Here is a 13,871-nt window from a genome sequence, read left to right as displayed (position 1 = left end):
TCTAGTCGGTCCTTAGAATTTTTTTTTTTTTTTTCAAGTGATTCACATTGTATGAAATTTAAGCAATAAATTTCACTAGGGCATTCCCTTGGCAGGACTTGGGGTGCATGAGGCTGTACAGGAAGTTTGCTGTAGTGTCTATAAATACCCAGTCAAACATACAGTAATCTCTCTCTCTCTTCTTCAGATTTCTACTGCATGCCTTGGATACATGCTCCTAATCAGCTTACGAGCTTTCCTTGACCTACGCTTCTTTTCCTAATGCTGATCTGACTATGGCTGTCCTCAAAGTAAAATTCACCAAAACTAAGAGGGACAAATTGGCTCAGATCTTATGGATCCTCAACTGGGTTTCTGTAGTAAGCGGAGTTATTCTCTTCAGTCTTGGCCTCTTTCTGAAAATAGAGATCAAGAAGCGCAATGAAGTGATGGCAAAAGGGGATGTTAACTCTCTCCCCAACATGCTGATCTCTGTAGGCGTCATAGCATGTATCATCAACTTTCTGGGTGGCAAAATCTGCTATGACTGCTCAGATGCCAACAAGTTCTCTCGATGGAAACTAGTTATGCTCCCGTACATCGTATGTACCTTCTGTTTTACCTTCTGCATCCTGGTGGGTGCTCTCATGTGCTATACCATGAGGAACGAGCTGGAAGAGTCTCTCTATCTGGGACTGAGGGATGCTATTAAGTTCTATAAGGACACAGACATACCTGGACGATGTTTCTTAAAGAAAACAGTGGATATGTTACAAATTGGATTCCAATGCTGTGGAAACAATGGCTTTAGAGACTGGTTTGAAATTCAGTGGGTATCTGCTCGTTATCTGAATATGGCTTCCAAGGAAGTTCTGGAGTAAGTATTTAATAGTCATAATGAAAAATTCTAGGAGAAAAACTCATTCAAGAAAGCAAAGTAGATAGTAGTTTTTACTGGACCTTTGACTCTTAATCAAAAAACTGTAGAATGACCACATTACAAAATACACTAACTACATGCACAATCAAAGCTGCCTTTTGCTAACTTTTTAGAGATGCTAAGCAAAGCAAAGATGTATCTTTCCTTTTTTAATGTGGTGAATTAGCCACCTCAAAATTTCCATTATAGTGAGCTGCTAATGGAAAGAAGAAAGGATTGTGTTATCAACACATTGCACAGTCAATCCTAAACACTGAAAAAGCTTTCTCCTTCAAGATACTAGACTTTGCAAACCCAGGTTCAAATCTATAGGGTCACATGTGAGAAACTGCCAACACCACATACACTGCATAAAAAGGAGAAAAACCCTTGAAGTTTGTTGGGTTTCTTCTTTGTTGGTGCTTCATATGATGTAGCAATTGTGAAATTATATGCTCAAAAACAAGCGTGGTAATTCTTACAGACAATAGAAAAGGTAACAATGAAAAATTTTTAAAAGTAGACAATCCAATATGTAATAATTCTTCTAAAACTGAAGAAAAGTCTTCACTGGCAAGAGTGTGGTGGCTATATATTCCTGGGAAAGACAAACTCAAAAAGCCTAACTGGCATTTGTCAAGTGTCCTGTTTTGTTGACCTCAAAAGTCAGTGACAATAAAGCCAGAGAAAGGGAGGCCAAGGCTCTTATTTTCACAGAATTTGCAGCTTGAAACTGCCATCATAGCAAAGCATATATACGGAGCTGCAGATGTACCAGAGGACAGGGCCTAGGAGAATACGGACAAGAGAGCATCAGACAAGAGAGCATCAACATGCTTAAGGCAGTTGGCTATGGAAATAAAGCAAGCTGTAGAACAAGTGTTCTTGGGAGAGAAGTTGGAAAGCAACAGTGACACAATGCAGACTGACCCAAGAGGTGTTTTAAACCCTGGTTCTACACAGAGAAGTGACATGACAACAAAGATGGTCCACAGGAAGTTAGGAGTAGTATCATATAGTGAGGACAAAAGTAAAATATACTGTCTTTCATTTCTGAGAGACATGCAGAAACACTAATGTTTTACCCAGGGCCGTAGCTAAACTCCGTTTTCTTCTGCAGGGTCATCTGTGCTCTGCCATTACTTTGAAAATACACTGTCAGTTAATTTTTGCCCCGTATAGGCAGAAGATGCCAGTGAAATGTGTGTGAGGGAAGTAATTACACTGCAGAATTTCTTTTACTGTATATGAATTGGATAATTCCATCTTGACTGCTAGAATCCAAGTTGGTGCTGTATAACCAAATTACACTATGACTTCCAAAAATCTAGTAGTGAAACATTTGATATGAAATTGTTGGAAGCAAAGTCCATCTGGTAACGTTCACAAAGGATGGAGAAGGAACCAAATATTTTTGTTGGTTTCATCTTGTACTGTATGTCAATTAGTACTTGGTAGATTAAGAGACAAAGCAGGTGAGAACTGACATGCTGTCAACTTGCATGTAACCTTTGCAAAACTGAACTTTTCACCTTCCTTCACAATCCTCTTCCCTCTCCTCTCTTCTATATCTCCATCACCAACAGCACAACATGACAAGAAATGGAGAGAATCAATGGGAAGGGTAGGAAGACGAGGCAGGTTACAGCAGTACAATCCTATCATTGCTTCGGGTGGGTCAAAATCATCTTTTTAAAGTCTCAAAAGCAAGTTTTGCTTTACAATACCATAATGACTCTGAATTGCAACAATAAAGAGCAGCGAATGTCTCACTCCCTCAGCTCTGTTACTGAGGTCTCCCTTCCTATCAGGGCCAAGATACATTATTCTTTAATTTGCCACTAGTAGAGGAAACACAATGGAGAGGGACATAACCCAAGTCTGGAGACGGCTATTGTTGGCAGTAAAAAGAAGATTTCTCTTTATAACATGTGTTAGGAAGGGAAAAAAAAAAAAAAAAAAAAGGATGCTTGGCATCAAAGGAAAAGCTTAAGACCTAGTTTAAGACATTGTATTTTACCCATTTTAGATGCTGTGCTACACTTGGGCCATGTCACTGAAATATACAGGGCATTTTGCTGAGCTGGGTAAAAGCTTCCCTTTCACAATGTGCCGGTCCTCCTCTCCTGCCTCTGTGAGGTTTCTTTTCTCCTCCCACATTTGAACCTTTTGGTTTGTACCTCTCTGGCTCCCTTCCTTGTTTCCTTCCCAGCGAGTGGTTTTGCCTATGCCTGTTCCACAGCTTGCACACTGAAGTCTGGTTTCAGTGGATTATTTGAGTTCTTCTGCATTGGTTTCATTCAGTTGTTGTTACCAGGAATATGATGGCCCCAAAGTGAAGAGCTAGGCTTTAAAAAGGAGAGGAAATCACGCCTAACCCACTCTTAGGTGGGAAACGGCAGATGAACTTCCTGACTTGCTTGGAAAGATCTTTGAGTAAGAAGTTTTTGACAGAATGTTAAAGAAAACAAAACACACCATCACCACCTCAAAAAAAAAAAAAAAAAAAAAAAAAAAAGGAAGGAGGTTGTATTTAGCAGGCCCACAGCAATAAAATGAAGGCAATTATTCTGCCATCCCAGCTCAGCCACAAATACTGAGCTTCCTAGCAGCTCGCGTTTCTTTTGAAGGATATATGCAGTCCCAAAATGCCAGAAGGACACTGGACCACACAGTTTCTGCTTCTTCTGTTTGCCTGATGAGCTTCTTGTGATGACTTCCTTCCCTTTAATTTAGATCATTTGTAGTGGAACAGGAAAATGTTATTTGCAAACGTTAACAGATACGGATAAATTTTGGAAAACATTAAAAATTCTACTATTAGCAAATGATGAAAGCTGGATGTCTAAGAGAAAGTTGTACATATTTTTTCATGTATTCTGGCTTCCTAACAAAGGCTAAAGGTCATGGGCTTCATTAAAACAGGCCATGGTTCTCACCTGTGGGGCTGTCTCAGGAAATAAACCTTTTGCAATAAGCATGAAAATAGATACATGCTTAGAGGCTACTTCCCCAAAGTGTGAGAGCATCTCTCAACATCTTACGTACTCTCCAATTTCTAGAAAACCTATTTCTCTGAAGAGCCTGCTTGGAAACAGAAGTCCTCACAAGGACACTAGCTAAAGAGCGGATAATATAAGGGAAATTGATGTCAGGGATTCATTTAACTGTTCCAGAAACTCTTGATTAATCTGAGACTGTGTTCTCTTTCCACCCTAGGATTATTTTTTTCTCCTTCCTATATCTTTCTTTTTTTCCCACTTGTTTTTCTCCTGATCGTATAGGAGAGGGAAAGGAATCATTTTTAGGAATAAATAGAAACAGTTTCAAAAGTTACAGGAAGTACAGTTACAAGAAGTAGAAACTCCCTTGTGAATTAGTCTCCAAACATGTGCCGAATCAGCCATTGCAGGTGGGTACAATGATGAAGTGCGAGTGGACAATTTCCAGTGGCCTCTGTGGCATGCAAAGTTGTTCTGGTATTAGGTTCTCTCTTAAGGAATGCTTGTGTTGAAAAGCAATCCAGAAGTAGTGAAACACCATATTTTTAGGGCCTTAACTTCCCTTAGAGTTCCACCAAGATAAATAAGTTCAAAAATTGTCTTCAGTATTTCCAGCGCAAAGGCACCTAAAAAGGCAACATCTCCATGAACAATGAATCCACGTCTTGCACTCACAGTACCAAGAACCACGTGAGATACTGTGCTGATACCACACTTCAGAGAGACAGCAAGTGAAAAATATAGTTATCCTGCAGTAAGCAATGTTTCCAGTTGGAAATATATTCCCATTTTCCTTTTGTTACATTGGAGAGGCCTAGATGGCAGCAGACTTGCATCATGTCCTTTTAGAAAAACCACAGACACTACCTGCTGCTGATGCCGGATTTGTAATGCCCAAACTTTCTGTCCTGTTGCAGCCGTCTAAAGAGCAATGTTGATGGAAAGTTCTTGGTGGATGGAGTACCCTTCAGCTGCTGCAACCCAAGCTCCCCCCGGCCCTGTATCCAGTACCAGCTGACAAACAACAGTGCTCACTACAACTACGATTTTCTAACGGAGGAGCTCAATATCTGGGTGAAGGGGTGCAGAGAGGCCCTGCTGGATTACTACACAGCTATTATGAGATCCATTGGTATTGCAGCATTGTTTATTTGGTTGTTTGAGGTAAGTCTCATAAAAATGGTCTGTGTCAGGTTAATTGGAGTCTTCCTGCTGTCTGGGACAGGAAACAACTACAGTGTGACAGATGAGAAGCACCTCAGCATCCAATATAACTTCCACAAGCACTTCAAGAAAGTTGCAGGACTCCCTTTAGTACAACTTTCTCAAAGTCCCCAGCGCAGCAGCAAATCTCATTGGAGATGAGAACTGTCAGAAATGATGTCTATGATTCTGTATATTTACATAGCTTTGTCTATAGACTATGGCATATCCTCCTCCCTGAAGCATTTATGGGATCAAATACAGGATGATACATGCAGTGACACCACTGCAAGGGAATTGGGTGTGAAGGTTTGAGGATTTTTTTAAGTTAGTTTTAACAAAGAATATACAAAATAGGGGCAGGCCTTTGGCTGAATGCATTCATTTTATTTATAGTAAAGACTCAGCATAAGTATTAATATCTCAAAGCCTCCTTTTTCCATTACATAGCTTCACTGTACAGACAGCACTTGCAAACATGGCATCGCTTTTTAGATGTATACCAGAATGCTCGTTAGGCAATCAAAAGCAGCACACTGCAGGCAAGCATACACACCTGCAAAGATGTGGTCGTTCTGCTGGCTTCTGTAAAGAAAGTTGTCTGGATGTTATCATCTGCAGGCAAGAGACCCCCCAATAGCACAGGCTAAAATACACTTTGCTTCCCTTCTAAAAAGGGTTTTTTCTGATTATTGCTCTATTGCATAAATATTAATGTAACAAATAAATATAATTAAAACAGCTCCCAACAGTCCTCAAGTGGTGCTAGATAGGGTGTTGGTGCCAGAAACAACAGCCTTTGGAGCACATGAAAAAGCTGTGAGCTGGCCTTCTGTGCTCCCCTAAATACTGATGAGCTGGGCACGCTGATCTCCGTTCCAATGGAACCATGAAAGTGAGGCTTTTTCTTACACTTACGTTTGAGCCTCGACTATAGGCCGTCCTTAATCTTAATGCATTGGCATGTGGGACACACATGGCTCACATATGAGTGATTAAACTCCTTGGAGGAAATACCTATTTAATCAAGGTCAGTGGAAAAAAAATCCACAGAAATTAACGGACTACAATTTAATTATTTTTTTTTTTCCCAGTGACTGATGATTCCATTAACTGAACATCCATCCAACACCAATTAGTTGTAGTCTCTGAGGCTGCAGTGTTCCCAAGTAATTCTAGGTATTTATGTGCTAATAACACACAAGTGAGAATGCAAACCTGAAGAATGGAGAATCAATCAATCTCTCCCTGGTATTTTTCTTGCTAAAAGAATGTAATTAATCGGGAGAGTGGTTAGCTATATTGCTGGGATAAAGGATTTATCAGCTTTACTCAATATTAATTATTAGGCCTGTAAATACACAAGTCAGAAAGCTGACTTAGTGGTAGGATTGAGGCTGTAATTTAAACCCTTTGTTTAACCGTTAACTGTTTGTTACAGCTCTCTGTACTTATCGGTGTCCGGTACCTACAAACAGCAATGAAGAATGTCCTTCTGCTAGGAGACTTGGAGGGTGAATCAGACGGCTGGTTACTAGAAAACAGCTTTGTGGAAACTGCCAAATACAACATCAATATCATTAAGAACCTTGGCAAAGCCAACCAGATCTCGACTGTCTCGGGAATGAACGACCCCAACATTGATGTTCAAAACACAAACTGTGGCAAAACCAACGTTACAACAAAATCTATCCCCGCAGCTAGCTAGGCAAGTCTTCAAAGAAATGACATCACAAGCATAGCTTTGACGTGTTACAATCACCAGATTTTTCACTGGTGGGGAAAAAAAGGGTAGGAAAATTGTAAGACAATTAACAAACCGCAGACTGGTGACAGCTTCAAAAATGCTGATACTTCTTTGGCTGGATGTGTTTTTACTCATTCTTGTGAAACCCCTGATTTTCAGCACTGCACAAAACGAACTGTTGGAATTTTCCCCAATTTCCCTCCTTTGCTTACATACTTCTGTCATGGTCTGAATATGTCAGAATAATCATTATGCACAAGCAAATGTTCCAGAGGGTTTGACATCTATTGACACACAGATGGTTTTACTATGTACCAGCAAAGTTTGTCATTATGTCTATAGAAATCCCAGCAGCAGGGAAGCCTGAAAAGATATTATTATACCAGATCAAAAGATCCTTTAAAAAAAAAAAAAAAAAAAAAAAAGACAAAAACTGTGAAATTAAAACTTTGTTAGTCCAAGTTAGGATAGGGGAAGTTTTAGCTCAGTTATACATATATTGCAGCCCTTCTAAAAGGACCTACTAGCTAGGGGAAATTGAGTTGAAGGCAGTGAAAGTTAGCATAATGAATTTTACTTTTTTTTTTTTTTTCCAAAGTAGTCTGAAGTATCTCCTCATTTTTCTGCCTCCATGGTTTAGAGAAAGGCAGCTGCCAGATCTCCTTCAAGCCAATGGTACTGCTGAAAGGAGTTCTCTGCTCAAGAAAACTAATCCTTCATGCCAGGATATTTAAAATTCCGAGTAACGTGTGATAGCACAAGTTTAAAACCAAGCAGATACTTCCCATAAAACAAATACCGATGATCCTAGATGTTTAAAAGCTCCTAATTTCAAAAGTACTTACGTAGATCCAGGGCCTGGAAGATAAGGGATTATTTGGAACTGATGAAGGCAGAGACAGATGCACAGATCTCCTACCACATTCCAAGCACAGCGCTCAGGAACTTCATCAACACGTGGAGCAGAAGCCGCCTACACCCAGGACACTTGTAGTTACACAGGATGCCCTATGACTGTAATTCATCATTAATAGTATGAAGGAAAAACATACCGATACAGAATACAGGATAAAAGACCAAATAAAATATTTTACTTGTTACTGTTGTGGATGATACATTGAATATAAGTTTGGACAGCTTGTGAATTCTTTGTGTATCATCAAGTAAAATAAGTCCTATCACTGGGATATTCAAAGCAGAATTGTTCCTGCTTTTGAAATTGTGTTAAAGCAGCAGTAATGATTCCTTTACCTGTCTAAACAATGTTGTTTTCTATGACACTAGAATAAACAAGAACCGTACTGTGAGAATAAGTTGTAAATAAAGTGTGTGATGTAAAAAGCGGTTCTGCAATTGGAGCAGGCTATGTGCACGATCATAATTTCAAATGCAATTGCTTCGCTGCTTAAAATTTTAGGCCTATACTTTAGTGTGTTAAAAAGAAAAATGGACAGATGGGGTCTGTCTGCAATAGGAGCCTGGAGCAGATGTTTTGCAAAAGGGTCATAAGAGGCAAGGCCATTAGAAAACAGATCTTTCCCTGACAAAGCCTCCTAACTTCCAGGAAACAGCCATTTGGGACTTGGTATGACAACGAGGGTGTTTGTTTCGCTGTGTTTTAATAAAACTCACTGGACATTTTTTCCTATGAATTTGCAAAGTATCTTTTTAAAGCCATTCGCATTTTTGATATCCAAAACACGACAACGAGCTTCAGACTTTAATTTCTCACAATTCAATTCTGTGTTGTTAGAAAAACTGCTTCTCTTTGCTTGTTGACCCCTTGACAACTTAATGAGGTATCCCCTAATTCTTGCCGTAAGATGTAGCTGGTGGTCATCCCTTATTCGTTCCCTCCATGTCATTCCAAATTTTACAATCCTCTGTTACAATCTCTCTTGGTCCGATCATCGCAAGCTGAAGAAGTTGCTGTTTAACCTTTTCTTCTATGGAAGTTGTTTCACACCCTTGATAGTTTTCATCACTCTTCTTCATTTATTATTTTTAAATGAAAAACACTGCTTAGAGCTGAAAAGATGATGAACTAAGTAGGTCTTCTGTCCTTTTCTTTCCCTAAGAATGCCTATCATTGCTTGCCCTTTTGACTATTTCTGAGCGTTGAGATAACATTTTCACAGACCTATCCATAAAAATACGAAGAAAATCTTTGATGTGAATATATCTGGAGGGGCTGGTCAGCAGCAGTCTCAGTAGGGGTCAGCAGCGTGCCCTGGCAGGCAAGAGGGCAAACCCCATCCTGGGGTGCATCAAACACCAGACAACCAGCCAGCTGAGAGGTGATTATCCCGCTGTATCCAGCGTTGGTGCGGCCTCACCTTGAGCACTGTGTCTAGTTCTGGCCCCCACAATTTAAGAAGGATGTGAAGGTCCTTGACTGCATCCAGAGAAGAGCACAAAGCTGGTGAAAGGGCTGGAAGGAATGTCCTGTGAGGAGCAGCTGAGGACTTTGGGCTTGTTTAGGTTGCTCTCTACAGCTTCCTGAGAAGGGGACGGGCAGAGGGAGGTGCTGAGCTCTTCTCCCTGGGATCCAGTCCCTGGAGGTGTTTAAGAGATGGGTAGATGTTGTACTTAGGGACATGGTTTAGTGGTGTTGATAGAGCTAGGACAAAGGTTGGACTCAATGATCTTGAAGGTCAAATGATTCTATGACATGAGGGAACAGTTCAAAGCTGTGCCAGGGAAGGTTTAAACTGGACATTAGGAAGCATTTCTTCACTGAGAGGCTGGAGAGGCTGGTCAAACACTGGAACAGGCTTCCTAGAGAGGCGGTTGGTGCCCCAAGCCTGTCAGGGTTTAAGAGGCATTTGGACAATGCCCTCAATAACATGCTTTAACTTGGTCAGCCCTGAATTGATCAGGCAGCTGGACTAGATGGTTGTTGTAGGTCCCTTTGAACCGAAATAGTCTAGTCTATTGCAAGATAGTTTTTGCAACTACATGAATTTTGATTTATCAAAACTGAATCTTCTGTTACTATCCTGCCACTAAGTTTCATATGAGCCTCCTGAAAACATTCAAAATAAGCTTTTTTACAGAATATCTTTGTATCATTGGCAGAATTTGCCACTTTCCCTTTTTCAGGTCACTTCTGAAAAAGCTGAAAAAAAAGGTGCAGATTTCTGTGGGTCTCAATTGTTAAGCTTCTTCCACTGTGAAAATACACCATTTATTCTTTTACTTTGTTGCTGAATCAGATCTTCCTTTTTCTCATGCCAACTTCTTCTAATTCTATGAGTTAGTTGGAGGGCACTCTTCAAAGTTTTTTGAAATCTGCCTTATTACTGACTGGCTCAACATCCTCATCACATTCCTTAACTCCTTCAAAGAACTAGATTTGTAAGCTGAGACTTCCCTTTACAAGAACTACGTTAACTCTTCCCTTTGCACTGCATTTACCTCTGTGTCTACTTCTGTTCTTCTTTGCAATCACTTCATTCTGTGTGGAATTGAACTTAACTGGCATAATTCCACTCCTGAGAGCCAAAACCAGCACTTCTGCATCGCAGTCTGTTGTGGTGGGGGCGTTGCAGAACACTGAGCGCACCAGTGTCCCAAGCCTTACCAGTGGCACTAAAACTAGCTGATACGTACTAGAAAAGGCAGCACGCAGGGAGTTGTAGTACTTTGAGACACCAAGGAGAAAGACAGTCATGTACTGCAAATTAATCAGACTTTGCAACAGAGTATGATTTTTTTTAAAATGCTAATTTTTTTTTTTTTTTTCAGATGAGTATGCAAAGTGTCACATGCATCAGCCCATAGCAATCACTTCCTCAACACAATTTTGGTCCATCTGCATTTGGAAACAGTGCTAGGTTGCTCGATAACCAAAAGGTGTAAGGTAATCGCAAAGAACTCAAACAAAACCAGAAATATTTCTGTATATTTGTTTCATTAAGAAAAACTGAATCAAGAGGACTAAGAATATGCAAAATTTTAAAAATAAGATGCTTTAAAAAATAAAAATTAAAGTGAGGAATGGTTCGGAGTGATGAAAGTGGTTGTAGAACAGGAAATAACAGCATTTTTTTTTTTTTTTTTTTTTTTTTTTTTAAGAAAAAAGGAAATCTCACTCTCTATTTTAGGAAATATTTCCTAATGGCAAAACACATTTAACTGTAGCAACAGACAAAACCTGACATTTTGCACCATTAAAAAAAATATCTCTAGGTAACTATTCAGCTGGCAGAATTGTAAGAGCTGTGAGCTTACTCTTCCGATAACTCTCTAGTCGAAGTTCCTGTATAATGGATTTCTCAAGAATCTGCTCTGAAAAACAGATTTGGAAGGAAGAGTGAACTAAAATGATCATCCAGCCTAAGCATCTCTGTAAAGACACAGAAATTTCATGCAGTAGTTGCTATAACACGTTAGCATGAAGAGCAGAGGTATAACTGTCTGGCTACATGTTTTCCCTGCCCGCCCCCCTGCAGCTCACTGACTTTCACATGAAGAGAACACATTTTACCATAAAAGATGGGTTAATACTTGGCACGTTAACCTTTGTCTTTCAGCCAACTGCCAAAAACTGCAGTGGTGGCTAACGGTGGGATCACTTGTGAGATCAACTGAGTATCAGCACCCATTTGCACAGAACAGTCGTCCTCTTGTCCATTTCTACCCTGTGTAGGCATTCAGGGTCCCCATTGATATAGATATACTACAAAAAAAATGACAGCTCATTTCACAGTAATCAGGATAAAATTTACTTTTTTAAAGAAATGCTTTCCTGTCTGCTTTGTATGTATTAGTTTCCCCAGCCAGCGGAAGTGCAACCTACATATCCAGCTTGCTTTACAGCGCCTGTCACAGTAGTTTGGGTTTCCTCGAGTATTTAGCATTACAGCCACCAGATCAAGAAAACAAACGCAGGTAGCAGCACAGACTCCATCTTTAATTCTCTGTAATTTATAAAGGCAAAGATGGCATTAGCAAGCCAAGCCTTTAAGCCGGAGCATCTGCTCAGATACAGAAATAAGTATGACTTGGGGGACGCCTCTTATCCTATTTGTTATTAATGCTTAATCCAGGCAGAATTAATAACAATACATTTGTGCAACAGCAACTTCCAGAGCAAGGAACTCACCTACGCATAAAACTTCATAAGAAGTTCTTCATAAAAAAACCCACTGAGACATTTTAATATTCAGTTTCTGCTAAAGGCACCATGACAGTTCCTTTGAAATTGCAGTTACGATGCTCCTCCTTTAAAGCTTCCTGATTACCACTGAAAACACTGGCTCTATATTGATCATAAAGAAAAAATAATTAATAAGAAAAATACAAATACAGCACATCTAGAGTTTCATTTATATAAAAATAAAATTAACACAGCATGTTTCCTTAGAAGCTAGAAACCTCCCTTCTGCAAACTAATTTTTTTCAGTTGTGTACAATGATACCAGTCTCTACAACGCAAGATTCGTGACAGTTAAAAGCCTACAAGTCATTCAGTACACATGTGCTTTGTATCAGTTCGCCACTTCAGGAGCACTGTAGGCTCTGCACGCAGCACTCCGTAGTTTAGCGGAGACCCATAGAGGTGTGCAGCTCCTGGAACACAGGTGGAGTCCTCATTTATGAGGAGACCATCACTTAAATCGGTGATCTTGTCCTGCTCCTGGATGGCAGTTAAGCAAGGCAGACTGCCTGGAGTATGCAAATCTAAGTGCTCAATGAAGCAATCCAGCCTTCTGTGTAAAGCTGGATTGGGAAAAATATTCCTCGATCATCAGCAGTATCATGAGATCGAGATACATTGGTTTTGTCACTTTCAGTAAAGGTCAGCATGATTCATAGGAAGAAAAATGGGATGAAAGAAGATTGGAAGCTTTTCATCTAGAGCGGATTATTCCTCATGCTGCCATGTTATACTCAGGATAACCTTCAGGCAGAACACTGGTACATTGGGATGACCAGTCTCCAAGCACTAGACTGTTTCTCAACATTGGTGCCCAAAGAGGCTAATATCACATTTCGGGCACTACCAAGAGGAAGGAGACACAAGGTTCTGCAGCCTGCTGAAAAAGACTGACCACAGATCTTCACAAATATAGCAAGGGCTTGACCCGATCATAAAATCCCCAGTCCCCACTACCCACTTCACAACATTTCGTTGAGGCTTATTCACTCAAGCACAAAGCCTAGAAACCTCCTAAAACTAAGTCTGATGGATTCCAAGTTATTTGACAACCTGTAATTAAGTGGCACAAACTATAGCCCTTTTTTTGACACTGATCTCATGAACAATAGTCATACGGAAATAAGAAGAAAACTGAGGTCCAGTTTTAATGTTTCACATTTAACTTCATACCTGGTCTCCCCTACTCACCATTACATGCAATAATGTATATAATCCCTTTGAATTTCAGCTCGCTCTCCTTCAACGCACACTTCCTTTACGCAGCTTCTCCTTCATGTACACTTTCAACCATAGTGAATGTAAGTTTAGAGAAAGGTAGCTAGGATTAGAAATAACTGGGTTTGACAGACTTGTATAGGAGTGGATTTTCATTATTATCCATTTGTTCTCTGTATCAACCCCCAAATTTAGCCTACCTGCAAAACGTGGACAAGAACAAATAGAAGAGATCGTGCCATAGAAATGAAACAACTTTCATTTTGAAGAAAGTCTCTTTGAAGATCTTGTCAAGTAATAGGTTAAAAGAATCTAAGTAACAAACTTAGATGTATCACGAATCTGACAAGTTTGCCATGGAGATTATTCAAGGATATTGTCTAGAAAATAAAGTGGATTTCAACCATAAAGCAAAGCATATGATGTCCAAAATCCTCCTCAGTATAACTTTGTACCTTGCACCTTGAGATTCTTACTACACAAGAAATGGTGCTGCGGCTCCCCCCCATCCCACCCGCAATGAATTGGCTTCTTGTTGTAATGTTCTTCAGCACATTTTTCCTAGTAGACCTCAATGTATCTACCTTTGCCTTTCACCTTTTCAGGAACTGGTTCTTAAAAAATTTGCTTTACTAAGAATAA

At 39.9% G+C, this 13,871-nt stretch overlaps 1 protein-coding gene across 1 annotated transcript; it reads left to right on the top strand.

The window, feature by feature from the left end:
• The first annotated feature begins 275 nt into the window (after window positions 1-275).
• Window positions 276-6,811, top strand: LOC104353706 (photoreceptor outer segment membrane glycoprotein 2). Its single transcript, XM_009960385.2, has 3 exons — window positions 276-856; window positions 4,818-5,064; window positions 6,545-6,811. Exons 1-3 carry the CDS (start codon window positions 276-278, stop codon window positions 6,809-6,811), a joined length of 1,095 nt encoding a protein of 364 aa, XP_009958687.1.
• Window positions 6,812-13,871: the final 7,060 nt, after the last annotated feature.

Source organism: Leptosomus discolor, chromosome 3 (assembly GCF_034619465.1).
Source record: "Leptosomus discolor isolate bLepDis1 chromosome 3, bLepDis1.hap2, whole genome shotgun sequence".
Classification (NCBI taxonomy): Eukaryota; Metazoa; Chordata; class Aves; order Leptosomiformes; family Leptosomidae; genus Leptosomus; species Leptosomus discolor.
Note: the sequence above shows the minus strand (reverse complement) of the source record. Positions and strands in the feature narration are given on the sequence as shown.